Source organism: Ailuropoda melanoleuca, chromosome 7, assembly GCF_002007445.2.
Source record: "Ailuropoda melanoleuca isolate Jingjing chromosome 7, ASM200744v2, whole genome shotgun sequence".
Classification (NCBI taxonomy): domain Eukaryota; kingdom Metazoa; phylum Chordata; class Mammalia; order Carnivora; family Ursidae; genus Ailuropoda; species Ailuropoda melanoleuca.
In genome coordinates this window covers 53,955,187-53,981,209 of record NC_048224.1, presented here as the reverse complement: position 1 = coordinate 53,981,209, position 26,023 = coordinate 53,955,187, and the positions used below count along the sequence as shown (strand labels likewise).

Genomic DNA, 26,023 nt, shown 5'->3' with positions numbered 1-26,023 from the left:
CCCAGGAAGCCAATGGCCACACATGTACCCATCAGCATGGCCATGTGGAAGGACGTTGTTTTTAAAACTTTTTTTCTTTTTTTAAAGATCCCACCTATTTTCGAGAGAGAGAGAGAAGCAGACGCCCCATCCAGCAGACAGCCCAATGCAGGACTCGATCCCAGGCCAAAGGCAGACGCTTAACCAACTGAGCCACACAGCCCGAGAAGGACATTGTTTAGATCATTTATTTGGAAGTCGATGCACACACACTCTACCATACAAAAGTTGGAAGCTGCAACAAATCAAGTGCCCGAGGCAGTGCATGGACGTGTAAACAAAGACAAAATGAAAATGCCACTCCGAGTGATTCGGGAGCAAATCTGAGTGGCCGGGGCCCAGGCCCAAGATGACATTCATAGCGCAGGGTAAGTGCAAATGAATGGAATGTGAGGATGGAGGGGAGAAGGGCCACCCCGGGCCTTCCCACCCAGGAGGCTGCTCCTTCCTGGGCACCAGCCTCAGAGAGCGGGGGGTCGGAGCCAGAGCCCTGGCTCAACACGGGGTCCTCCAGTCTGGGGAGCAGGAGGGAGTGTGCAGGCAGGGGAGTGGCCTCAGAGCTGATGGGCCCGGCTCACACCACCCCTCTCGTTTCTCTTCTCTCTCCCTGGGACCCCTCTGCCATTCAGGGGAGAGGGGCCCTGGTCTGGGGAGCCAGTCCTCCAGAGTACGGAGACCAAGGCGGCCTCAATGTCTCTGGGAGGCTTCTCGGCCTGAAAGGGGCAGAACCTCAAAATAAAGTGTTAAGGCAATAAATAAAACATCCCACCTCCAGTGAAAACACTGTGAGAGAATTAAGTCTGCAGGGCTGACGGCACCCTGTAGATGTGGGGACAAGGTGGGGACAATGTGCGGACGGCTGTAGGACCAGCCAGTGCACAGCTAGAGCATTTGTGCGTCGAGCCGAAGGCAAAGCGCCCGGCAAAGTTTCTTGTCCTAATGAGGGCAGGGGATTTGGTCCAGCCCTGTGCGTCCTCTGACCTCCCTGATGTGGTCCCTGGGCCCCCGATGGGCCCTGGTCAGAGCCTCCAGCTCAGCCAGAGCACCACCCAGGGGGTTCCAGGCTCACAGAGGCAGGTGGGTGGGGCGGGATGCCCAGCCCCACCTCCCCCGTCTTTGGTGGTGGCAAAGGGGGAAGAGAAAGGACAGTCTTTGGCAGGACGAGGGCATGTCAGAGGACCGCATTCTGGTTTCTTGCTTGGGTCTGCCAAGGGCCCAGTCCCTGCCCAGACATGGCACAAGGAAAGTAGACCCGCCCCTGTCCCACCCTTGGATGGTCGAGGCCTGCCACCCCCCAGGGTGCTCCCCAGGCCCTCTGTGACCCCACCTTCCCTCTCTGGAGCTGCAAGCTCTCCAGGGTGGGGGCAGGGGCAGGGCCAGCAGGACCGGGCAGCCAAAGACTGTCTAGCCCAGGTACCTCCCAGCTCAGGACATCGTGGCCTTCACCACAGAGCCCCGCCACCCCCATCTTCCACCTCTACCCTCCCAACCCCCCTCGTCAGCAGCCCTGGGGTGGGGGGAGGTTCTGGGGTCCCACACCAAGGGCATCCCGGCTCTGCCTGTCCCACGTCTCCTCACAATACCACCCCCTCTCTGCCACTACCTTCCTCTCCCTCAGCCCCACAGGACCCTGGTCCGGCCGCTACTTCCCCCCGGGGACAGCTGAGGGCAGTCAAGCGGGCTCCCAGGGGCTCTGGCCCTCTCCAAGGCCGTTGGCGGGGATTCCCAGACGATGAGGAGGGACAAGGTCAGGGGCAACGACCCTTGGCCACCAAGGCCCAGGCTCTGCCGCTGCGGATGGCCATGGATCCCCAGGCCCTTCAGTGCAGACCTAAAGGAGGGGAGGAGATGGCCTTCTCACGGCCGTCGCCCCTCCCCGAGCCCGCACCCGCAACTACGGCAGCTCCTCCAGGGGCCCGTTCTCTCGGGGCAGTGCCCCGTTGAGGCCGGCGCTGCTGGCCACTGGCGCCCCCAAGTAGCCGAGCAGGATGTCACTGCGGCGCCGCGACAGCTGCAGGATGTCGTCCGCCAGCGCCGGCACGGAGGTGTAGCGCACGTTGTCCAGGTCGAACATGTCCCTCAGGTACTGCACGATCTGGTGCTGGAGGCAAGGCTGGCGTCGGCCCGGGCTTCCCGCGGCCACCCCCCCCACACCCTCCAGACCACCCAAAGCCCCTCCCTGCCTACCGGAGCCCCGCCCCACCCACAGGCTCCGCCCCCCAGTGCTTCCTGGGCACCCATGTGGGCCGGGCGCACCCCTGCTCCGGGAACAGCCCAGGTCGGCTGCGCATTCTGCTTACCTTGAAGAAAGCACAGACTTCTGAGAGCTGGGGCTTGGGTCCGAGGAAGCCGAAGGCTAGGACGGGGCTAACGTGCTCCGATACGGAGTAGAAATGGGAGATGAAGCCATCGGGCACCTGCAAAGGTGGCGAAGCTGAGAGCTGGGACGCCGGCAGAGGGAGGCGGCAGGGCCCTGGGGGAAGAGCTGGGCTTTGGAGGGAGGCCTGGCTCAGTCGATTGCTTGCTGAGTGACCCTGCAGAATGGGGGTAACCTCGAGGCTGCTGTGAGGCCTGCACGAGGAGGGGGCGGGGGGTGCTCAGCACAGAAAGCGCCCAGAGGACTTCGCAGTGGCAGCTGGTATCAGCCGGGCAGCAGAGCCTGGCTGGCAGAGGGGAGCAACGGATCGCAGCTCAGACAGAGCAGCCAGTCGCTGCCTGGGAGCACAGATAACGGCAGCCTGGGGGTGGGAGGGAGGCTGCTCTGCCTGCTTCCCCTGCCCCCACCAGATGCCTCCACCAAGCCAGCCGCCACCCCTGTACACCATCCCTTCCTCCCTCCAGGATGCCCCTTCCCCTCTGGGTCCTTCAATGCTTCCCAATGGCCCGTGCTGTGCGGGGTCCTGGGGAAGAGATAAAGCAGACCTCCATGTGCCTTTGAGGTCCTCCTGGTCAAGGGAGAGATAACAGCAGGACAGGTGCCAAGAGCTACGGCAGGGCCCGGGGGCTCAGCAAGACCTCCCTGCACCGGCCCCATTCCTCTGCCCACCCCCACCCCATCCCACCCTGCCCCCAGACCAAGGGCTGGCGCATGCTAATTGGTCAGCTGAGGTGGGTACCACACCCGGGGCCCGAGGGGTCACTCACCATCAGCAGTCTCCTCTTGGCTTTCAAGACTGACCAGCAAGCAGTGGCCAGGGCCTAAACCAAAGATGGGACCCCACCGAGGTTTCAGAATGACGGGCCAGGCCCACAGCCTCTCTCTGTCCCCCGCTCCCCCCACCCCAAGCAGGAAGGTGTGGCCTGGTGCCTGAGCTCGGCTGCTTCCCTCCCCTCGGTGAGGAACCAGCCACACCTAAACCTGAACCTTGATCCTAACCCTTCCAGGGGCAGGCCCCTGGACTAGCTGCTGAACTTCTCCAGGCCTCAGTTTCCTTTTCTGTAAAGCGGCCATGACCCAGCATCCCCACCTCATTCAGAGGTTGTGGGGGTCCCCAGTCACGGCCTGCAAACTTTGGGAAGACCAGCCCCAGTTCACGCCTGCCCCACAGGGCCCTGCACTCCACTTCTGCTGTTCCTTTCTTTTTCCTCTGTTTTAACTTAATAAGATGCATTAAAACTGAGTAGAATTAACGGAGACCACAATACAGAAGGAAAACGCCCACCATGCAGGTTCTAAACAGGCGCAGAGAACAACGGGGTCCCCTGGGAAGCGGCTCCATAGCAGACACCTGGTCCGCCTGGGTTCCGGAGCCGCACATCATGCGGGGGAGGGGAACCTGCCCAGGGGGGTGACTGCTGCCTGACGGGTGGGGAGCCCAGGCCTGGTACCCAAAGCCAGGGACAGAGGAAAGCAGAGTCTGGGCCAAGGTGTGGGGTGACATGAGTGTGTGTGGAGGGCAGCCACCCACCGTCTCCTTGAAGCTGTCTGACAGCCAGCGGTTCCTCAGGACGGCGAGCACCGAGGACGGGGGGTTCTCCAGGTCCTCGAAGGCGTCCATGAGGATGAAGTCCAGCACAATATCGAAGAAGCTCATACACACCACCTGTGAGAGGGCAGGGATGCACTGAAGGCTGCGGGGCCATTGTGCAGATGGGAAGACTGAGTCCAGAGAGGCGGGGGTGCGTGGGGGCCTGGGTGGGAACACATGGGTGAGCGGGCCCATCTCCAGACCGCAGTGGGGTGCAGCTGGGGCTGTTTCCCCGACAGCCTGGGCCCACGGCAGGGCAGGAACTGAGACCTGGCACTAGCGATAGGCCCATCTCAGGCCTCAAAATCAAGGCAGAGCTCTGCGCAGGCACCCCCTCCCTGCTTGAGAATCTCGGGTACTAGGGACCCCATGGCAACTCACCCCACGGCCCTCCAGCTCCAGCCGCGTGGTGGCCCAGGTCTCGGGCCGCAGGGCATAGCCCATCATCTCCTCGTAGGTCTCCAGGAAGCCTTTGGGGCTCTGTGGGGAGAAGCACAGCCTGTTCTGGTCATAAGAGAGGCTCCAAGACTCACTGGGATGAGACCCACAGGAACAGGCCCATGGCTGGACAAGCCAAGGCAGGGCTGAGGTCGATCCCTGAGCAGCGGCCATGGAGAAAACCGGGCAAGAAGTGTCCTCTGCCCATCACGACGTGCCTCTCAGAGGCCGGGGCACGTCCGGGACAGGCCCAAAGACAGCACACCCCACAATGTCTCAGACCAACTCACAACTGAGCACCAAACGCTTCCTAGGAGATGCACACACAGGCCAGCATGAGCTCACTTTGCAAAGATGCGTTGAGCACAGGAGGCCGAGTCAGGCAGCAGATCAAGCTCTCCATGCCCCTGGGTGTCGCTGGTGAAATGGGAGAAGCTACAGCCCACACTCCTGGGCCTATTCTGGGGGAGTCCGTGAGCTCATGCATGGGACACCGTCAGCCAGTGCCTGGACCTAAACGACGAATAGTCTCTAAGACCTGGGGCTGCTCTCGACACACAGGACAGATCCTGCGCTCTCGGGGGCCCCGTAGGTGGAGCTGGGGCTCGTGACATGATGTGCGCATGCGGATGAAGCTGGGGGGGCGGGGTCTGTTCTCATGTGGATCAACGCATCTAATTCACGCGGTGCTAAGAGGGACGATCCCCTAGTACACCCACTTTACAGCTAGGCATACTAAGGCTCTGGGAGATCAGTGATGTGCCCAAGAGCCGGCAGGGTGGAGCTGACACAGACGAGCACAGGCCAGTTGATGCCACTTACACAGAACCCTGGGGGGAGGGGCCGCCAGACAGGTGTTCACCCAAATGTGAACACAGTGGAGCCGGGGACAAGTTTTCATGTTGCTTTTATGTGTCTGTGGGGCTTTGCCAAAATGAGCATGAATATTTTTGTAATCATGAAAAAAAAATAACTCTTTTCATTACGCTGTAAAGAGAATTTGCTAGGATGACCCCAGACCACGCCTTAATCCCTGAGCCTCAGTTTCTTCACATGTCAACGAGGATGATGCAGAGAAGGGCTGGCAGCCAAGCATGTCTGACATTGTCCCCCAAGGTCCCGGGACACGCCCACACATGCGTGAGGAGACAAGGCTTGGAGAGGGCGCAGGTCCGGCCCACAGACACGCAGCGACGACAGGGGCTGATCCCGCAAGTTCAGAGCCTAGGTGCTGCCCCCAGAACAAGCACCCTCCCGGGGGGTGGGGGGCCCTTCCCGGCTCCGCCTGTCTGCGACGGTCTGACAGCATCCGTCCCTGACCCGGTCCCAAGGCTGAGTGCAGGCTTGCTCTCCAGAGCTGCCACCCACCCATTCATAAAACCCACGTCCCACACCGGGGTGGACGCAGAGCGAGGACAGTGCACCTCCAGGCCCGTCAGGGAGCAGCCACAGAGAACGGGCCGTCGGTTGAGTGCCCGGCACCCGCTTTAGCGTCACCTGCCCTTCCTTCACTTGCTTGTTCCTACCTTGTCTTGGGAGGCCACAGAGAACAGGCCAATGGCACAGCTGAGGTCAGGCCAACCTGGGTTCAAATGCCAACTCTGCCCTTCCCTTGCTCAGGGACCCGGGCAAGCCCCTGACCCTCCCCAGGCTTGGGTTCTGTATCCACCGAGTGGAGACTCTGGTCAGGACCAAATGAGCTACTGGAGGTAAAGAAACATGAATGAAGTGCTGGGCTCGCTGCTGGCTGAACAGCAGCTGCTGGGACAATGATTACAAACACTTACGGAGCACCTGCCCCGTGCCAGGCCCTGGGCTGGGCACACACCGATGCAGGGGCCACTGCGGTCCTGGCCCTCAGGCAGCTCAGCGAGTAGTGAGAGAGAACAACCTGCAGACAGGATGCCGGGGCACGGGGCCATGCTGGCGGGCCGAACCCAAGGGCTCTTGGCGAAGCCCTCCTAGGGAGAGAGATGGCTAGCAGGGACTTAGAACAGGGAACCAAGGAAAAGGGGGAGGAAGGGGGACCGGGGAGCTTCTAGACACTGGTGTAAGTTCCACTTCCTGGCCTCGGTGCTGGGCACACAGGGGTTCAACCTTCTCATTCGTTAAATCCGAAGATATGCTTTTATACTCCCGTGTGTGTATTTCACAATAAGGTAGTTAAGGACAACAGCACTGAGCAGCAGCGTTCCAGGCGCGGAGGGACCAACACAGGCAAAGGCCCAGAACAGGAGAAAGTCCGGTACAAGTATACACTGACAGCCTGAGCCCTTCGGGGCGCCTGGGTGGCTCCGTCAGGTAAGCATCTGACTTTGGCTCAGGGTCCTGGGATCAAGGCCCGCGGCGGGCTCCCCGCTCAGTGGGGAGTCTGCCTGTACCTCTACCCCTCCTCCCCCACTCGTTCTCTCTCTCTCTCTCTCTCAAATAAGTAGTCTTTTAAAAATAAATAAATAAAGCCTGAGCCCTTCATCTGGACAGGGTGAAGTGTGTGTGGCAGCTGGCTACAGAACAAAGTCTGATCTTTGACCTCAAGGGCAGTGGGAGCAAGAGAACATTTCAGGCAGTTGGGTGATGAGGTCAGAGGTGCGTTTTATTTTTCATTTATTTCTTTTTAGAAGTTTATTTATTTAAGTCATCACTACCTCCAACATGGGGCTGGAACTCATGACCCCGAGACCAAGAGTCTTGCGCTCCTCTGATGGAGAACGCCGGGTGCCCCCAGAGGTGCGTTTTAGAACCACTAGTTGGATGGGTGAGGTGAAAAGGACTCGGGAGAGGCGTTTTCAAGGGCTTTGCCCCAACAAGTGGCCAATAAACATGAAAATTCATGCAGCCTTATTAATAATCAAAGAAACACGAAAGAATGGATAACACAGATTAAAAGGGTTACTAGCATCCAATTACCGACACCGTGCGTTTGGTGTCATGGAAGGACACACACGATGACACCAGTGGCAGGGACTGTGGCTGTTAAGGCATTTCTGAGAGCAGACTGGCAAAACCCAGAAGTCCCCGAGACAGGGTACCGTCACCTCTGGGCTTTGCCCCACGGAAAACTACAGGTCCCTAAAGAGGTCTGTAACAGGCGGATTGTAACAGCAGTGTCACAGCGGAAAATCAGACACAACCCAAATGGCCCTCCACTGCAGGACTCGATGAACCACAGCCAGGCTGCCCAAGGGAGGATGACACAATCGATAAAAGCGAGTGCGTCCGTTAATGCGGACCGATGCACAGATAAACTCTTACACAACCAAACAGTCCATAGGGAACTTCGGAAATTAAATAACCATGTTCAAGGGTTAGTCTGTGAAACCGGGCAGGAGGAGCAGAGCCAACTGTGGCAGTGGCTCCCTCTGGCAGGTGGGGTTCAGAAGGACCTTCGAAGGTTTGCATTTTGGAGTCACTGAATTGTATAAAATTGGGTGATGGTATCATCAGAAATAAAAAGCAATACAGAGCCGTATTTTTCAGAATCAGCACAGGAAACCCCCCCTACGCCTTTTCCAGCTCCCTCAGATCCTTCAGGATGAAGTCAAAGTTCCTCAGCTTGATTTCAGATTGGGGTTTTTGTTTTTCTTTAAGATTTATTTATTAATTTGAGAGAGGGAGAGAGAGAGGGCACCACTGTGCGTGGGGTGGGGAGGGGCAGAAGGAGAGGAAGCCCGATCGAGGGTTCAAATCCCATGACCCAGGGATCATGACCCAAGCCGAAAGCAACAGACGGACACTTAACTTACTGAACCACGCAGGCATCCTGGGCTTTTTTTTTTTTTTTTTTTAAACAAAACCAAATAAAAGTTACAAAAATTAAAATTAAAAAAAGCGAGGTGGGAAGAAGACCTGAAAAAAAGCTACCTTCTCGGCTTTGGTCATGAGGCCCGTCACCATCTGCCGGCCAACCTCCCCGAAGAAAAGCTGGTTGCTCTTGTCTTCCAGAAGACCCTAAGGAATGAGAAGGGAGGGGAGCGAGCTGGCAGAGAGGGCAGTATAACGGGGCGGGCAGGTGACCCATCTGCCCAGAGAAGCCCGGTGTGGGAGCAGGCCTGGCAGACTGCCCGACTGTCCCCAGCCCCGGCTCCATCCTCTCCAGGCGCCCCCAACACCCACCTCGAAGGCTTGCCGCACACAGTGCAGCTTGGCCAGAAAGTCCTGGTCACTGTAGCAGCCCAGCAGCTCAGTCCTGAGGAAAAGCACAGTCAGTCACTGCCCCCAGGACCTGCCCAGCGATGCCCTCTGGGGTCGGGCTGGAGTCCCGAGTGGCCCTACCTCAGCCGGGCAGTGTGACCTTGGGCAAGTGCCTGCCCTCCTCTAGGCCTCAGCGCCCCCCAGGCTGAAGGGAAGAGGCTGACTGGATGCTGAGGCAGTGCTGTTCTCAGTGGCACTGAGCGCAGCTGCCAGGTCTGGGAGTCGGGCTGACCTCGGCCTCCTTCAGGCCCCAACTGGCAGAGGACTGGAATGACCCCCTTGCTCCCAGCTGGCAGGACACCAGGGCGGGGAGCTGCCCTCCATTCTGGGGCACCTGCAGGCGCCCCGGTCTGCCTCCCCTCATCCATGTCGGTAACCAGGACTCTCGACCACTTTCAGTCAGTGAACTCTGAACCCGTACTCATATCCAGAGTCATGGCCAAAAGCCAAGTTCTAAGCTTCATATCAAACAGCAAAATTAATTTAAGATGAATCAGAAACCCTAAATATGCCACAGACGGGGAAGCTGAGGCTGAGGGGCGCTGGGCAACTCGGCCAGGGCCCCAGGCTCTGAAGCGGCAGAACCTGGAAGGAATCAGGGCTGTCCGTCCCTGGGGCCCGGCTTCAGAGCCGCCGCTGAGACAAATGACTTCAGGACACGGGGCTTTGGAAGAGAGCCCACTGAGTTTCTGTGGTTAGATCCCTGTGATAACTTAGAATAAGCAGAAACAATTGTTATTTAACTAATTAATTATATTAATTTGGGGCTGTTAGTTGTAGGCCTGCCTGTCTTAGAACTCCAGGTCTTCCTAGACCCTTCGCGGCTGGGGCAGGAGCCGCCGCCAGAGCCCTGCGGTCCTCACCAAGCACTGCTGGCCTCTCCGGCCTCCGAGGGGGGACAGGGCCCTCCCCACCTGCCCCTGCTCCCCACCTCCTTCCCCACAGCTCGCCTGAGGGTCCGGCAGGGCACTTTCCCCTCCTTCACCAGTTGCAGGGCCTCCTCATAAGCCGCGGCCGGCCTGGACAGTGGGATCAGGTCATCTCCCGCCTGCAGGGACTCGAAGAGCTGGGGGAGGAGGCCCAGGAAGGGGAAGGTAGTGTTACCGCCTGTGTCGGCAGCATCCCAGGGGTGAGGGTGCCCACCCAGGGGACGCCCTAAGGCCAACCTCTCAGAGGGGGTGCCAGAGGGAACACTGACCCAACAGGCAAGAGGCCTTGATCTGAGTCCAGCTTGGCCCTCAGCATCCCCATCTCTGCCAGGGGCCAGACCCAGAGGGATCTACTGGACAGGTGCCCACATCTTCTCACGTCAGGTAGGCGGCCGGGCCTGACGCAGGTGGCCATGGCAGGAGACTGACGCCAAGCAATGGGCACGCAGTCTAAGAAGGGAGAGGTCAGCGTGTGTTGGAGCCACGGGGGTGAACACCCCGACCCTCACCCACAGGACCCAGGACCCCTGGCTTCTCACGCCTCCCTGTCCCCGGCAAGTGCATGGGGTCCCCGGGGAGCGGCACTTGGGGACTGCCAAATTCTGCTCCTGTCAGAGGAAATGCCTTCACTTTCCCATGACCCAGTGCTCATGGTGAGAGTCCCACAGGGGCCCGGGCTTCACTCCACCCCGCCCTCCCTCTCTGCCCCTCGACCCCGCCCCCCATCACCTCGGTAGCAGAGAAGAAGGAATCCTCGGAGGTCAGGCTGTCCTCATCATCCCCCCGTAGATGCAGGGAGCCCTCGGTCAGGGGCAGCATGAGGGTCCTCTCTGGGAAGAGCAGGAAGAGAAGGGCTGAGCTGAGAGGCTGAAATCACCGGGCTTTTTGGAATGCACGCAGGCAAAGCGACCACCACCTGATTCTGGGCTGGCTCGCCGCACAGCACCTGTGTACTGAACACGTATGCACGAAGATTCTCGGCTCACCACCTCAAAGGAAAGGCTTCTTTCAACGTTACAGCCTCCTTGGAGGTGGGCACAGCTAGGTGTGGAATGGGGCTGCTAAGGGCACCTGCCCAAGGCCACACAGCTGCCCCCTGCGGCCCGATGGCCCCTGAACTCTGCATGGGCAGGCTCTGCCGCACTGGGTGGCCCTGGGCAAGCTGACTCCCCTCTCCGACAAACTGAAACCTAGCCACTCATGACAAACAGCTCAAGGGAACGCAAGGGCCACTGACAGGTGTTTCTAGCCTCACCCGCTAAAGGGCTGCGGGAGTCTGGACCTTCAGGGCACCTAGGAAGGGTGTGTCGAACAGATAAGCAGACGCCATGTCCTTAAAGGCCCCACCAGCCTTCTCTGCCACATGGGGAGGCCAGAGGAGGCCAGGATTCTTCTTCAGGCAAAGCCACTCCGGGACAGGCCGTGAGAGGGTCTATCGCTGCAGCTGGCCCTTGCCAGGCCTGTGTCACCACTGGCAGAGCTGGGGAGCTGGACCCAGGAGTCTGATGGTGCCCCTCAGGGCTCACAACACCCAGAGAAGGGTCCTGCGGTCCACTCACTGCACAGGGTCTGGCACACTGGGGACACCAGGACAACACTGGCTGTCTGGCTGAACAGCTTCATTCTTGCTCCCTGACGCCACGGACCTTGACCTCAGCGGGGTGGGCAACAGCAAGACCTGTTTTCGACTAACATCCAGGAGCCATCCCTCATGAAGAGGGCATCCCACAGAAGAGGGCTCAAACCAAAGGCCTGGAACCCGTCAGGGGAGATGTGGACACACACGCCTGAAGGTCTGCTCCCAAGGGGCTGGGTCAAGGCACAGTGGCCGGTGACTCCCGGGGCCTCATCAAGCCCTGCTCCTGCCTACTACATATAAAAGAACACCTCTGGGGCACCGGGCCGGCTCAGTCAGTACAGCACGTGACTCCTGATCTCGGGGTTGTGAGTTCGAGCCACGTGTTGGGTGTAGCGGTGACTTAATAAAATCTTAGGGGCGCTTGGGTGGCTCAAGTCGGTTAAGCGTCTGCCTTCGGCTCAGGTCATGATCTCAGGATCCTGGGATCGAGCCCCGTGTCAGGTTCTCCGCTGAGCAGGGAGTCTGTTTCTCCCTCTCCCTCTCCCTCTGTGCTCTATCTCTCTCTCTCAAATAAATAAATAAAATCTTTAAAAAAACAGAATAAAATAAAATCTTAAAAAACAAAAACAAAACAAAAAAAAACCTCTCTTCTGTCCCTTAAGGCCTATTTCCCCATCTACGTATAAGGCACTGATCGAAGGAGGTCCAAAGGCTCTGAGGATTCTGAGGGAGCCACACCCCAGTTCTCCCACCACCTCCCACCTCCACCCTGATAACCCCCCTCCCCCGCCCCATCCCCCCCCAGCCTGCAACCAGGCCAGCTCACCAAGGTCCAGCAGCACGCTGTCGGCCGGGAAGGTGGACCCAAACTCCTCCTGCAGGTGGTAAGCCCGGTGCAGCAGGGACTCCAGCTTCTCTGCAAACTCCCTTCGCTGTGACTCAGGCTGCAATTAAAACAATGAACATCAACCCGGGCCCTCCACACCCCCCAGGCCAACGGTCCCCCTACCACCAATCATGGGGGGAGAAAAGGGAGCAGGCTCGGGGGCCCAGCAGCAAGGGCCCATGTCTGGACCTGAACTCCCCAGTACAGGAGCCACCAGCCACATACAGTGAATGAGCAGCTCAAATGGGGTCTGTCCCAACACAGAGGTGCCCTAAGTATAAACACATCCCGCATTTCAAATACTTAGGACCCAGAAACCGCAAACCAACAAAAATACTCTAAAATATCTCAGGGGCACCTGGGTGGCACAGTCAGTTAAGCGTCTGACTTTTGGTTTTGGCTCAGGTCATGATCTCAGGGTCCTGGGATCCAGCCTCACAGCAGGCTCTGTGCTCAGCAGGGAGTCTGCTTGAGTTTTTCCCTCCGTCTGCCCCTCCCCCATTGTGAGCCTGTGCGTTCTCTCTCAAATAAACAAATATTTAAAAATAAAATAGGGGCGCCTGGGTGGCACAGCGGTTAAGCGTCTGCCTTCGGCTCAGGGCGTGATCCCGGCGTTATGGGATCGAGCCCCACGTCAGGCTCCTCTGCTGTGAGCCTGCTTCTTCCTCTCCCACTCCCCCTGCTTGTGTTCCCTCTCTGCTGGCTGTCTCTATCTCTGTAGAATAAATAAATAAATAAAATCTTTAAAAAAAATAAAAAATAAAATAAAAAAAAATAAAAAATAAAATAAGGGGCGCCGGGGTGGCCCAGTCGTTCGTTAAGCGTCTGCCTTCGGCTCAGGGCGTGATCCCGGCATTCTGGGATCGAGCACCATGTCAGGCCCTTCTGCCGGGAGCCTGCTCCTTCCTCTCCCACTCCCCCTGCTTGTGTTCCCTCTCTCGCTGGCTGTCTCTCTTTCTGTCAAATAAATAAAATCTTAAAAAAAAAAAAAAAAAGCGTCTGCCTTCAGCTCAGGTCATGATCTTGGGGTCCTGGGATCAAGCCCCATGTCGGGCTCCCTGCTCAGCAGGGAGCCTGCTTCTCCCTCTCCTGCTCATGCTCTATCTCTGTCTCTCTCAAATAAATAAAATCTTTAAATAAATAAATCAAATATCTCAGTGATGCTCCATGTTGATCACACGTTGATACGATAATATACTCCATACACTAGAGGACATAAAATGTATTACTAAGGGACGTCTGGGTGGCTCAGTCGGTTAAGCGCCCGACTCCTGATCTGAGCTCAGGTCCTGATCTTGGGGTCATGCGTTCAAGGCCCGCCTACTTGAAATAAACAAACAAATAATAAAATGTATTATTAAAACTGATTTTAAAGTTTCTTTTTTGCTTTTTAGTGTGGCCTCTAAGAAATTTTAAATGAGCTATATGGTTTCCTACTGAACAATGCTGACAAGCAAATTATTTCCTCATTCTAAGCCTCTGTTTCCTTGCCTATCAACTGAGATGAGAGTACCTACTTCCTAGGATTTTAGGGAAAATATAAAGGAGAGGAGGTATGCAAAGCCCTTCACACAGGGCTGGGCTGTGGTGATACCAGTAAGTACCGGCTACTATAATACTCATTAGGATATAATATATAACATATATATAAAATATAATGCATAATACAATACACGTAATATGTAACATGTAACATGTATATATGTATTTATATATATATATACACACACATATAAGATAGCATGTATGATGATGATAACATCATTATAATAAGAGGGCAGTCAGATTCCCAGAAAAGGCTGGGTTCATATTCCACCGTTACTATGAACCGTGTACTCGGGAAAGTATTGCACGGAAGACACAACCGCCTATGGTTCAGCGAGCTCCTCCTGCCCTTGGCCTCCAGGCTGGTATGTGGAAAGAAGCAGGCACTGCATCTTTCGCCGCACGAGCTTCTCGGCCAAGGGGCGAGGCACAGGTAGGAAAACTCTGTTTTCCACCAAGGCTGCCAGATCCCGCACCTGTATGCAAACAGACCTCACGGACGGGCCGAGGGCCAGCTCAGGCCCGAGCCACGGGGGTCGGAGCTGAAAGTGCTCAGAGGAGGATGGCAAGGATGGAAATAGTCCTTTCACCAAGGGCTCGCCCTGGCCCAGGCACCCCGCTGTTCAGCCTTGCAGCATCCCTGAAGGCAGATATGGCTGTGACCCCGATTCACAGAGAAAACCCAAGGAGGCAAGTGGCCCAGCTCACTTAGCTAGAGCCCCAGCAGAGCCCATGGAACCCCAGGACCCACTGTCCGCTTTGCCAAAGTCTCTGATAGGACCCAACCCCACACAGCACGGCCGGCACAGCCCTGTAGCTTTGGCAGAGGTCTGCCCGCTCTTTCTCAGTGACGTGGCCTCGGGTTAGGGACCAGTTTCTTGGACTTCACACCCAAAGCACAAATGACAAAAGAGAAAAGATACACTGGACCCATTGAAATTAAAACATTTGTACTTCAGGGGCACCTGGCTGGCTCAGTCGGAGGAGCGTGCGACCCTTGATCGCAGGATTATGAGTTCGTGCTCCACGTTGGCTGGGGAGCCTACGTAAAATAAAAAAAATTTTAAAGAAATACAAAAGATCAAAAAAAAAATTTTTGTGCTTCAAAGGACGCCATCAAGAAAGTGAAAAGACGATCCACAGAATGGGAGAAAATATCTGCAGATCCTACCTTTGATAAGGGACTTTTATCTAGAATATATAAAGAGCCCTTACCATTCAATAATAAAAACACATAACCACTTGCCTGTGGAAACACACTTGGGTTGCTTCCGTGTCTTGGCTATTGTAAATGAAAGTATCCATCCACAGACGAATGGATAAAGAAGAAGTGGTATCTAGATACACAATGGAATAGTATTCAGCCATAAAAAGAATGAAATCTTGCCATTTGCAACAACGTGGATGTACCTAGAGAGTATAATGCTAAGTGAAATAAGCCGGAGAGACAAATCCCTTATGCTTTCACTCATTTGTGGAATTTAAGAAACAAAACAAACGAACAAACAGAAAAAGAGACAAACAAAAAAAACAGTCTTAAATACAGAGACCAAACTGGTGGGCGCCAGAGGGGGAGCGGGGTGGGGGGACGGGTGAAACAGATAAAGGGGATGAAGAGGGCACTTGTCATGATGAGCACTGAGTAATTTATAAAATTGCGGAATCATTAAAAAAAGATAAATAGCCAAATCAAAAATAAAGGGTCTGAACAGACACTTCTCCCAAGAAGACCTACAAAGGGCCAACAAGCACGTGAAAAGAAGCCCCACACTGTTAGCCCAGGGAAATGCAAATCAAAACTACAGTGAGAGAACCATTTCACACCTACTAGGACGGCTAGAACCAAAAAGACAGACTAAAACAAGTGCTGGCAAGGATGTGGAGACACCGGAACCTTCCTACACGGCTGGTGGGAATGTAAAATGGTGCGGCTGCAAAGCCGTCTGATGGTTCTTCCAAATGTCAAACGTAACGTTACCATAGGACCCAGCAATTCCACTCCCAGCTGTACACCCAAGGGAGTTAAAAACAGTGTCCACACAAAAACTTGCACACAAAATGATCATAGCAGCATGACTCGTGAGAGCCACAAAGTAAAAACAACCCAAATATACACCAATGGATGAGTGGATAAATAAAATGCAGTCCAGCCGTACAACAGGACATTACTCAGTGATTAACAGAAATGAGGTAATGATCCAAGTTATGAGAATGAACCTTGAAAACATTATGCTATAGGAAAGGGGCCAGTCATAAAGGGCCACTGATCATGAGTCCATTTATAGAAATGTCCAGAACAGACCAATCTATAGAGGTGAAAAGTAGATGAGGGGTTGCCCAGGGCTGACGAAGTACATGGGACTCAGTGGGAACATGAGATGAAAATGTTCTCAAATTAATTGTGGTGATGAACACACGACTCTGAATACACTAAAAGCCAATGAATTGTACAATTCAGAACTAAAATGAAATGAATTTTACGGTATATGAGTAATCCTCTGATAAACCTGTTAAAAAAATTTCTTAGGGGGCGCCTGGGTGGCACAGCGGTTAAGCGTCTGCCTTCGGCTCAGGGCGTGATCCTGGCGTTATGGGATCGAGCCCCACATCAGGCTCCTCTGCTATGAGCCTGCTTCTTCCTCTCCCACTCGCCCTGCTTGTGTTCCCTCTCTCGCTGGCTGTCTCTATCTCTGTCGAATAAATAAATAAAATCTTTTAAAAAAAAAAATTTCTTAGGATAGAAAAATGCCTGGAAGGATACCAAGCGGTTGTGTCTGGATGAAGGGTTGTAGGCATCAATGATACTGACAACAGAGATCATTTATTGAGTGCCTACTTTGCACCAGGATCCTAGGGCTGGCAGTGGTGTCCCACCAAGGGCCCCAGTGCTCAGGGAGGCCGAGGGCCTTTGCCCGCATCACACGACATGAGCTGCCCAAAGATCAAAGACTGGGTGCTTTCCTCCCCAACTCTTTTCTATTTCTGTGGTTCTCACTATCCTGTGAGGAACACTTCATTGCTTTCACGATAAGAACAATGAAAGTTTTAGAATTTTAAGGTGTAGTATTAGCAATCGATACCATTTTGGAAACAGTTGCCTCCCTTCCTTCCATGATCTAGAACCCTCCTGCAGGTGTGCCCTTGGGCACCGGAGGCTCTGTCACACACACCCCCCCCCGGGCATTTCTCCGATGTCCTCTGTCTGTAGCTACCGTGCTCCAGCTTGTGTGGTGTGTTCTGAGCTAATGCCCCCAGCTGGGGGAAAGAGCACCAGACCGTCCACTTGTTACCAGCTGTGCCAGGCACGTCCTCATCCTGGTGCCGCAAACTGTTTCAGGCTCCCCTGCCAACTGGCTCATGGCCCACAGATGCACAAGTGGAGAAAGCGTGGGACAGGGCAATGGGCAGACAAACCCCTCTCAGTCCTGCCTCACACCGTATCACTGCCCCACCCTACCCAAGCTGGGGGGACGCCTGCCAATAAGCCCCCACCATGGTTCTAGGTTCTGTGGCTCCTATGTTCTGGACACACCCCTCACCTGTGCAACCAATTCCTGGGTTAACCTCCCTTTTTGACGCCTGAAGTTGACCTTGACAGACTCCCCAAATACTGTCAGAATGCTCCCCGAAGAGCCCCAACTTCGTCCTCACTCCAGCAGAGGACAGGAGCTCATAGGGCTTTTTTTTTTTTAAATATATAAAAGCATAAAGACTAAAACAGAAACAGCCCACCACCCTACCACCTATATAAGCCCTGCCCATAAGCTTAGCTCGAAATTAAGAAGGCCAAACAGTAAGTACCATCAAAACCTTTTTCCACCTTTCCCTTTCAACCCGATCCTCACAGATCACTGTTAAGCTTCCCCAGTTACGTGTCCAGAGGAAAGTAAAAACTCACATACACACCAGCAGTTCCCCATCCGCACACATACACACGGACAGATGTCCTTCCGAACACGTCCACACACGGGTCCTACTATTCACATCCCACACCTTGCTTTTTTTCACTTAATGACATACTGCGAGACAGCAGCCTATGAGCCTATACAGGTTTCCCTCACACTGTGCTCCAGACCCCTACCGACAGGCATGCAGATCGTTTCCAGCTTTTTCTGGTTTCTCACTGTTAACAAGATGATGCGTCAGTAAACGTCCCCGGACACAAACATTTTTTTTGTTGGCTTTTTTATTTTCTCTTTTCTGATGTGGAAATAAATACTGACAGTGCCAAAAAAGTGTCTAATGACAAGACAAAGGCTGTGGGATCCACTTAGCTGAAGGCAGGCTGTTCCCCAACAATCCTTCATAAAATCCACCTTTTCCTCACCTACTTGGGTCTGGGGTGTAATCACCACCCTGGACTACTGAGTGATTACCAAACGTCAGGTGTGTGCTAAGCACCTTACGTGTGTATTTTCCTTGGGTGGACGGACACCCTGGTGGAAGGGTAAGCTCCCATCCAGGAGCACAAGGGACGGCCCGGCAGAAGGCGGGGTGCTACTCTGTCTCCCAAAGGCTGGCTGCCTCCCTGCCCCACCTCCAGCTTCTCCACGGCTGGGAGCTAAGAGAGCCGCATGAGAGGACCACCTACCTCCAACAGTACCTCCGAAGCAGTCTCGGGGTTCCGCAGGCTGTCTCCTGGTGTCGGGGTGCTGCTGCTGTCCCCTCTCTGCCCCACGCTCAGCGCCTGCTCCCACTTTTGAAGAGCCTCCTCGAACAGCTCCATGCCTGCGCACGGATGGGAAGACAAGGGAGAGTCTGACCTCGGCAGAGGAGAGCGGCCAGGCCCCACACTCAAGACGGGGTCAGAAAAGCAAGGAGGCAGGACACGAAAGTGTAAGAACAGGCAGGACTGCGTGAGCCGGCTCCTAGTCACTTTTCCACGCGGGTCAGTTTACAGCCTCCATTCAGACCAGGTGTGTTCCTGGAGACTGTCCCCTATCCACAAATGGCTGCAGACCACCAAATGACGGCTCTGGGGTTGGGAGTGGGGTTGCAAACCAGCACCTGGGAAGGGGACCTGAGCCCAGCCTGGGCCATTCTTCCCCCACCTCCACCCCAGGAGAGGCCCATGCCTGGCCGGCTGGCCAGTACCTTGCACGTAGAGACTCTCTGCGTTGCCGTCACTGGTGGTCACGGACTCTTCCAACCCTCTGGCGTCCCATGGTCCCGAGCACATAGCCGTGGGGCTGGATGAGTTCACTGCTACCATCTGGGCACCAAGCAGCACAAGGACCCAAGGGCAAGGGGTAAGGCCCTCCCAGACCCTTTGTAGGACCCAAGCCCCTCCCACGGCCTGGTCCTCTGTCACACACCCTCTCCGAAAACCATCCCTGAAGTGAGACCCCGGCACACGGCCAAGCCCTCAGCAAGGCCTGGTCCCACCAACTCTAAGCACTGGACGGCACTTTACAGAAACTACAGAAGTGGGAGGAAAGAAGCCAACAGCCAGCCCAGCCTCCTACAGAAGCCATCCCGGCCTGTTCCCTGCTCTGGCACTCTGCGACTGGGCGGNGCGGGGGGGGGGGGGGGGGGGGACTAGGAAGACCGAGGGAGCCCCCGCCACTTGTCACCCTGCCGGGATGTGGGCTCCTCCAGGGCAAGCGCCGTCTCTTGCTCACCCCTGGGTTCCCAGGCCAGAGCCAGGCTCAGAGCTCACTGCACCAACGGGTCATTAGATGAGCGAATGAGGCCAAAGCCACTCCCCAGGAGAAAATATGCTTCTCTTTGTCTCATTTATCTCTTTATCTCCAGCACAGTGCCTGGCACAAAGCAGACGCCTGCTCTGTGTCTGATGCACAAATGAATGAACTTTCATAGACAAGCCTCTCCCCCACGCGGGACCGCCCACCTCTCTTCTGCCCCTATCCAGCTCTCTCACCGAAGCCTGGCCCTGGCTCAGTAAGTGATTGGCGACAAGCTCGGAAAGCCTGTGTGGACGGAGGAGAGACCGAAGGAGATCTCTCCTGTCTGCCTTCCAGGCTGTCCGCTCCCCGAGGGCAGAGACTAGAGCCTCCTCGGTAGCAGGGCCTGAGCACAGCGCCCCGGTGCCCTCCCCCCGCTGTTTACCGAAGCCAAGCTGTGGGAGGAGCCTGAGTGCTTGCTGGGCTCGATGGACGAGATGCCACTCAGAGTGTCGTTGCTCTTGCTACTGGGGCTCTGCATCCTCCGGCTGGAGAAGCCTATGAGGAACAGGAGTGCAACGGTCACGCAGCCTTCGAGTCCGGCCTTTGCGCAGGCTTTTCCCACCTCCAGACGGCCCTCCCCCTCCTCATCTGGGAGCTCGTCCTGCCCCCCCTTCTAAGTCAGGCGGACGGCAGAGCGCCCAAGCGCATGCACTTAGCAGAGTGCGACGCCTCTGCCTGTCGTCCGGCTCACTAGCGTGTATCCCTGTCGCCTGGCACAGGGCCCGGCTCAGAAGGCCCAGGACCTGCCAGATAAGCCAGAGAATGAGGTCTGGCGACTTCTCCGCCTACTTCTCACTCAGTCTCCCCTGTGTCGCTGACTGACTGATTTGGAATTCTCCTCCTTCCAAAAAGAATTTGAGAAGAATTTTTTTAAATACACACAAAACTTTTTTTTTAAGTGAGAAAAGCAGGGAAGGGAAAAGAAGGTAACACTAGAAGTGGGGGTGGTGGGACGGGGTAGGCAAGCGAGAGGCCGGCATGGGAGCAACTCCAGGTATCCCAGGGGCCCGTGAACACAGAAACCCAGCTATCTCAGCACTTCTCAGGTCCTGTTCTAGACTAGTCTTAAAACTTCTTTTTCTAGTTGTAAAGAGAAAACTTCCCTTTTGCAATGATAATTCCCAATTAAAATTCATTTTCATATAAGGGGATTTTTCCTCCTCCTCCTCCTCCTTCTTTTTTTTTTTTTTAAAGTAGGCTCCATGCCCAACGTGGGGCTCGAACTCATGACCCTGAGATCAAGAGTCGCACACTCTACCGACTGAGCTAGCCAGGCACCCCCAGGGGGATTTTTTGTTTCTTAAACCAGATTTCTCCCAAGGTGTGAGCCTATGAGGACTTCCTGCCTCAGGAAGAAATCCATAAGATATTCAGGCGTGGCAAACACTGGGTTGCTGGGTTACAAAATGAGCAGGGTCCGTAAGGGTTTTGAAAGCCACACCAGCAGACACAAAATGGCTCAAAGGCAACCAGGGGCTGCAGGGGAGGTGAGGGGGCTGACGACACAGGACGTGGAGGGACTGTGAGCACGGCGGTACAGTTCTCGATGTGGTGCAAACACAGCACTACGGATGCCACACGAAGTTGCATAAAGAATTGTATGCTCAAAAGGCTGAACTTAACTTTAAAAAAAAGGAGGGGGGATGGGGAGAATGCCATCTGATTCAGGAACCACAAGGCCCTTCTTGCTTCTAAGCCAGGGGACTTCCATCCCTGGGCAGGGGAGCTGTGTCCCGCCAGCCCCCTTTGGACGCAGGTGTTCCCAAGGGGTCCTCAGATACTGAGAACTACCGCTGCCGACAGGACATGTGCCTCTGGCCCCATCACCCACCAAATCCTTGACTTGGTGATGACTCAGGGCAGTGTCTACCGCCATCCCCGCTTCCCGGAGGAGGAGAACTCAGCTTGGAGACAGGACATCACTAGCCCGAGATCCGACAGTGACCAGGGGTGCAGCTGGGACTTAACTCCAGGTCGAACTTTCCCCCAGCACCTCACACCTACCTTTCTTCACTGACGGGACCTTCCTGGCCATGAGGATGGGGAGGGGCACCGTGCCCAGATGTGCGCCCCCCATCTCGGGGCCGACCTGCTTCTTCCTCCGCCGTCGCCTCTTCAGCTGATGGGCGGCCAAGGCCAGGGCCACCGTCCCCAGGGCTGTGGCAAAAAGGACCTTCCGCAGGCCTGGTGTCAAGCGCAGCTGGGAGAAGGCAGACTGCAGGAAAAGAGGCAGGCAGCTGGGCTACATCTCCCTGGCAGAGCTCTGAGGGGGGCAGAGCTGTGCTGGGGAGCACCTGAGGGACAAGGAGGCCTCAGGCACTCAGGGGGTATTTGCTGACCAGGAATGATGGACAGCCCCCCCCCCCCCGCAGGGACCTGGCCAGCACCTCTGAAATGTGGACCGTGGAGACGTAAAGAGGAGGATGGGAACAGCAAAATGACAATGCCAAAGAGATCACATCTGGGCTCTAGTAGGTGTCCCTAACTCCATCGGTCGTGATTCTGACAGCTGCTGTGACCGAGCCCCACTATGCCAGGCACGGCACTAGGATTTTACCCGCGCCACCTGGCTGAATGAACGCCTGTCATTTCCCAGGTGAGACTCTGAGGCTCACGCAGGTTAAGACCCGTACTCAAGATGACGGGGAGTCAGAAATCAAACCTGGGCCTCCAGACCCCATTTCTTTTTTTTTTTTTTTTTTAAAGATTTTATTTATTTATTTGACAGAGAGACAGACAGCCAGATAGGGAACACAAGCAGGGGGAGTGGGAGAGGAAGAAGCAGGCTCATAGCGGAGGAGCCTGATGTGAGGCTCGATCCCATAATGCCGGGATCACACCCTGAGCCGAAGGCAGACACTTAACGACTGCACCACCCAGGCGCCCCTGACCCCATTTCTTAACGTCTCCCTGAAGTCGATAGCATTCACTCCACCTAACTGCCCCATCTGTACAATTCCCTGCTCCTTGCGCTCTGCCTGCTAAACTGGGAGCCCCTCGGCTGGGGCCGCACCCCACACGGCAGAGCTTTAGAAGTGTCAAAGGACCTGGTCAGCCACAAACATCTGAGGTTGGTAGGGAAGGCATTACTAACCCCTTTGAAAGACTGAAAAACTGAGCCCAAGAGTTCACACAGCCCTAGGGTGAAGACCAGGCTTGGGGTCCCAGACGCCTCACCTAGTCCTTCCTGTTCTGCTTAAAGAGGTGAGAGACCCCAGAAATTCGGGGCAATAATGAGGGATGAGCTTTCCCAAATGCCAGGGACCCTGGGATGAGTGGCTCAGTGTTTCAGAGGTCAGAGGGGTAAAGGCAGGACCACAACCCACCCCAAACTTTACCTGCCCAAAGGTCGTGTACAGGAACACAGGGATCTCGGCCACCGTCATGGCTAGTGCCTGGATCATGGACATGCCCTCAGTCCTCCGGAATGCCATGGCAGGACCAGCACCCTCGGGTCTAAGAGCTGCCAAGGAAAATGTCTTCAACTGGCCGCTGGCTGGGTCCCAGGCACCATCCACGCCTCGGAAAGACAGGGACACACATACCAGAGGGTCCTTCCACAGAGCTGGGAGACAGACGACCAAGTCAGACACAAGGATATGCTCCCGTGAGCACAGTGAAATGCCCATAAGAGTGCCCTGGAGGGTGAGGTGGGAGCAAAGCCTACCTTCGGAACACCAGGCCTGGAACCAGGCCCCTGCCTTCTGGAACCACCAGCAGGAAGGCAGCCAAATGGAACTTCTAGGGCCCACACACCCTCTGCCCGCCCTGAGCCCTAGGAGCAGAAGACAGCATCTCTGGTATGTTGGCCCAAGAACAGACCCAAGGCCTGGGAGATGGATAGCTCACCCTCCAACTTGGGGCTTTACAACACACTTGCACAAGCTTTTTAAAACCCGTGGTCCACTGGCTATGCAAAAAGCTCAGGCCACGAAAGGGTCAGGCCCCTGACTGAGAATCATTACGTGTTTTTTGTCTCCCACAAAGCCAAGAATGTTTTTATTTCCTGTGGGCTGTATTATGAAAGCAGCAGTGTTCCCTCAAATACGAAAGCCACTACACTCTATGTGGGTACTCTGCGCTGGGTTCCTTACATATGTTATTTCACGGGATCGTTACAATTCTGTGAAGGAGATGCTATCCAGCCCCGCACCCCATCTCTGCCAATTTCCAAAGAGAAAAGTGAGACTCGGAGGGGTTAAGTCAGGAGGAGCCCACCGTCATACAGCTAGTATGAGGTAACATCGGGACTTGGACCAAGGCCCACTGGACTTCAGACTCTGTGCTCAATACAACCGCTTCGCTAAATCTGACATCCAGCAGGAAGTGGCCAGCCTCAGCAGAACCACAAACTACAAGGGCAACTTTCCCCTGGGGCCTTTGAGACCCTCAGGGTGCCCCGCTGCCCCATTCCAAGGTCAGCGAGTAAGTGGCTTGAGTCCACACTGCCCAGTCCCTGAGGTCCTGCAGAGCACTCCCCAACGTTGCCACCGCAAAGACCAAGGATGCCTTCAAGGTCTCCTGGGACCTCAAGCAGAAGGAATACACAGGCCAGGACAGACCCTATCAACCTGGGACAGCGGCCAAAGTCACTGGAGCAGCACAAGAAACAGCTTATCCCCAGTGAGTGGGAAGGATGGACATCCTACCCACTACATCCCACCAGTGTAGCCCTAGCGCCGGCTGCGTGCGTGCGGGGGCCGCGCCGGGGAACAGCCAGTCTAGGGCCAAGGAAACGGTCATGCTGTCAAGATAGGAGACATCCTGCCTGGAGGCTGTGAACTGAGCTGTGACCTCCAGTGGTCAGGGCCCGGGTTCGTATCATAAGCCAGCCCCTTCATCCCCCCCAAAGAATCAGCAGCCACTATTTCGGCTTGGAACAGGCTCTGGCTGGGAGTCTAGTGACTTAGAGACAGATGGGGAAACTGAGGCCATGAGAGGTAAGCTGACTGACCTCGCTAACTGACCAAACTGGGATGTGACCTCCGCTGCAAGGGCTCCTGAAGCTACGGTGTTTCCCCTGAGGCGCCTGCTACAGCTGCCACGTCTCCCTCCTTGCCACACCTGAAGGACTTCTGGGCCCAGGTAAGAAGCCCACAGGGAGCTACAACAATGAGCCTGAACACGTGCTCCAGGCTCGAGACGGGGCTGGGAGGCCGGTTACTTGCCTGCAGGAGAGTCAAGAGCAGCCTCTGCTGCTCCAGATGAGAGGAAGAGTGGCAAGTGCAAGGTGACAACACTAGCCCCCAAGTTGGCTTCACTCCAGGCTCGGGTCCAGGCGCCGCTCAACGGTGCCCTGTTCTACCCCCACTGACACAACCTGGGGAGAAGCCTCTTCTTCTCCATGATGACAGCCTGTAGCAACGTTTCCCACCCTGTGCACACTTCCAACGCCATTCCCAGCTGGGCAAGTTACCCCGTAACCTTGGGCAAGAACCTCCTCATTCCGCCCCTGCTGTGGCACTTACAACACTCTCAGCCTGGATGTCCACACTTTCCACAGGGGCACCTCCTCCCTTGCCCTGAGCAATCCTATTCATGACTCCGGCCTGAGCAGCCCGTCTTTCCTCCCTGACCCCAGCATGTCCTGGGCCCAGGCACTCCTCTGAAGCACCCTCCGCCCAGTCTCTGTCCATTCCACCCTAGACACCTTACAAGTCTGACCAAGCTGGGTACTGGGCACTCCCGCACTGGACCTCGGCGATATCCCCTTCTTCAGAATCTGCTCATCCCATCTCGGTCGTTTCCCTGCGCAGCCCCGGTTCAGGCCCCCTTTTCTCTTGCTCGACCCCTGGAATATCCTTGAGGGTCGTCCAGGTGCCCATTGGCGCCACCCACGGCCCGCACACCTGCTCCCTACATCTCGGGTGCTTTCCTAGCCCAGGTTCGGGTACCTGCGACCCTGCAACGTTCCAGCCCCGGGCTTTTCCTCACTGACCTGGTACCTTCCATTCCACCTCTCGCGCCGCCCACGGCCTGGGTACCCGTTTATTCCAACCCGGGCCCTTCTAGTCCGTCTGAGCCTGGACGCCTGCGCTCCCACCCAGTTCCTTGCTCAGACCCAGCTCCCCCCCAGCTGCAAGCCTCAGGCCCGGGCCCTGCCGAGTCGCCCGTCGCACGGGCTCATCCCGAAGCGCCACTCACCCAGGATCCCATCGCTGCGGAAGGACAGCGTCTCCTTCCCCGGCGCCCGCGCAACCAACCTCGCGGCCACCGCGGGGGGCGTGGCCTCACGCAGGGCCAACCCTCCTTTGCCCAATGAACGTCGCCGAAGCGTTCTTCGCCGCTCCGGCCTCTGCCCAATGGGCCGGATCACGTGACCAGCCTGGCCGCACCTCCCTCGGCCTCTGCTCCGCCCCCTAAGTGCGGTTGAGGCGCGGAAGTGCTCTCTTCTCCCCTACTATTGGCCGTCGGGATTCGATTGACTCCCGTGGCTGAGTGGGGCGGGGCCACCCTTAAAGAGGCTGAGGCGGAGCTATGAGGTCTCTAAGGGTTCTTTCTGGGAGGGACCTGCGGTCGGTTTGAGCCCTGTTCGGCTTCTCTGCTCCTCCCCGTCCACACACAATTTCTGCCCGCCCTTCAAGGGCCCATTTTCAAATGCCACTGCCTCTGACTTCCCACAGCATCTTTTTAAACCAAACTTGGCACTCTCCACTTTCTTTTGGAGCTGTTTGCAAATTTCCGCTACCAGACCTTGTCTCCCTGAGAGCTGAAGTGAAGTGATTACGTTCTGACCGCCCAACGAAACACTGGGTTTGGAA

General features: G+C 55.9%; 1 protein-coding gene and 1 non-coding gene across 5 annotated transcripts; both read right to left on the bottom strand.

The window, feature by feature from the left end:
• Positions 1–209: 209 nt before the first annotated feature.
• MIGA2 (mitoguardin 2) lies at positions 210–25,542 on the bottom strand. 4 transcript variants are annotated; one of them, XM_034664648.1, is made up of 17 exons: positions 25,407–25,463; positions 22,930–23,037; positions 22,601–22,827; positions 21,267–21,477; positions 19,645–19,757; positions 18,670–18,787; positions 18,167–18,303; positions 11,971–12,088; positions 10,295–10,395; positions 9,587–9,702; positions 8,559–8,631; positions 8,307–8,393; positions 4,389–4,487; positions 3,948–4,082; positions 3,184–3,237; positions 2,340–2,456; positions 210–2,140 (listed from the first exon to the last, which is right to left on the bottom strand). In XM_034664648.1, the coding sequence occupies exons 3-17, from the start codon at positions 22,694–22,696 to the stop codon at positions 1,934–1,936; spliced, it is 1,782 nt and encodes a 593-aa protein (XP_034520539.1). In that variant the 5' UTR covers positions 22,697–22,827; positions 22,930–23,037; positions 25,407–25,463; the 3' UTR covers positions 210–1,933. The 4 variants fall into 4 exon arrangements, 3 of the variants coding, with proteins under 3 accessions (XP_034520539.1, XP_002915278.2, XP_019650815.2); XM_002915232.4 differs by lacking the exon at positions 22,930–23,037 and having other exon boundaries at positions 25,407–25,542; XM_019795256.2 differs by lacking the exon at positions 22,930–23,037 and having other exon boundaries at positions 22,601–22,782; positions 25,407–25,468.
• TRNAK-CUU lies at positions 20,466–20,538 on the bottom strand. The gene has a single exon. It is a non-coding gene; the product is annotated as a tRNA-Lys (tRNA).
• Positions 25,543–26,023: the final 481 nt, after the last annotated feature.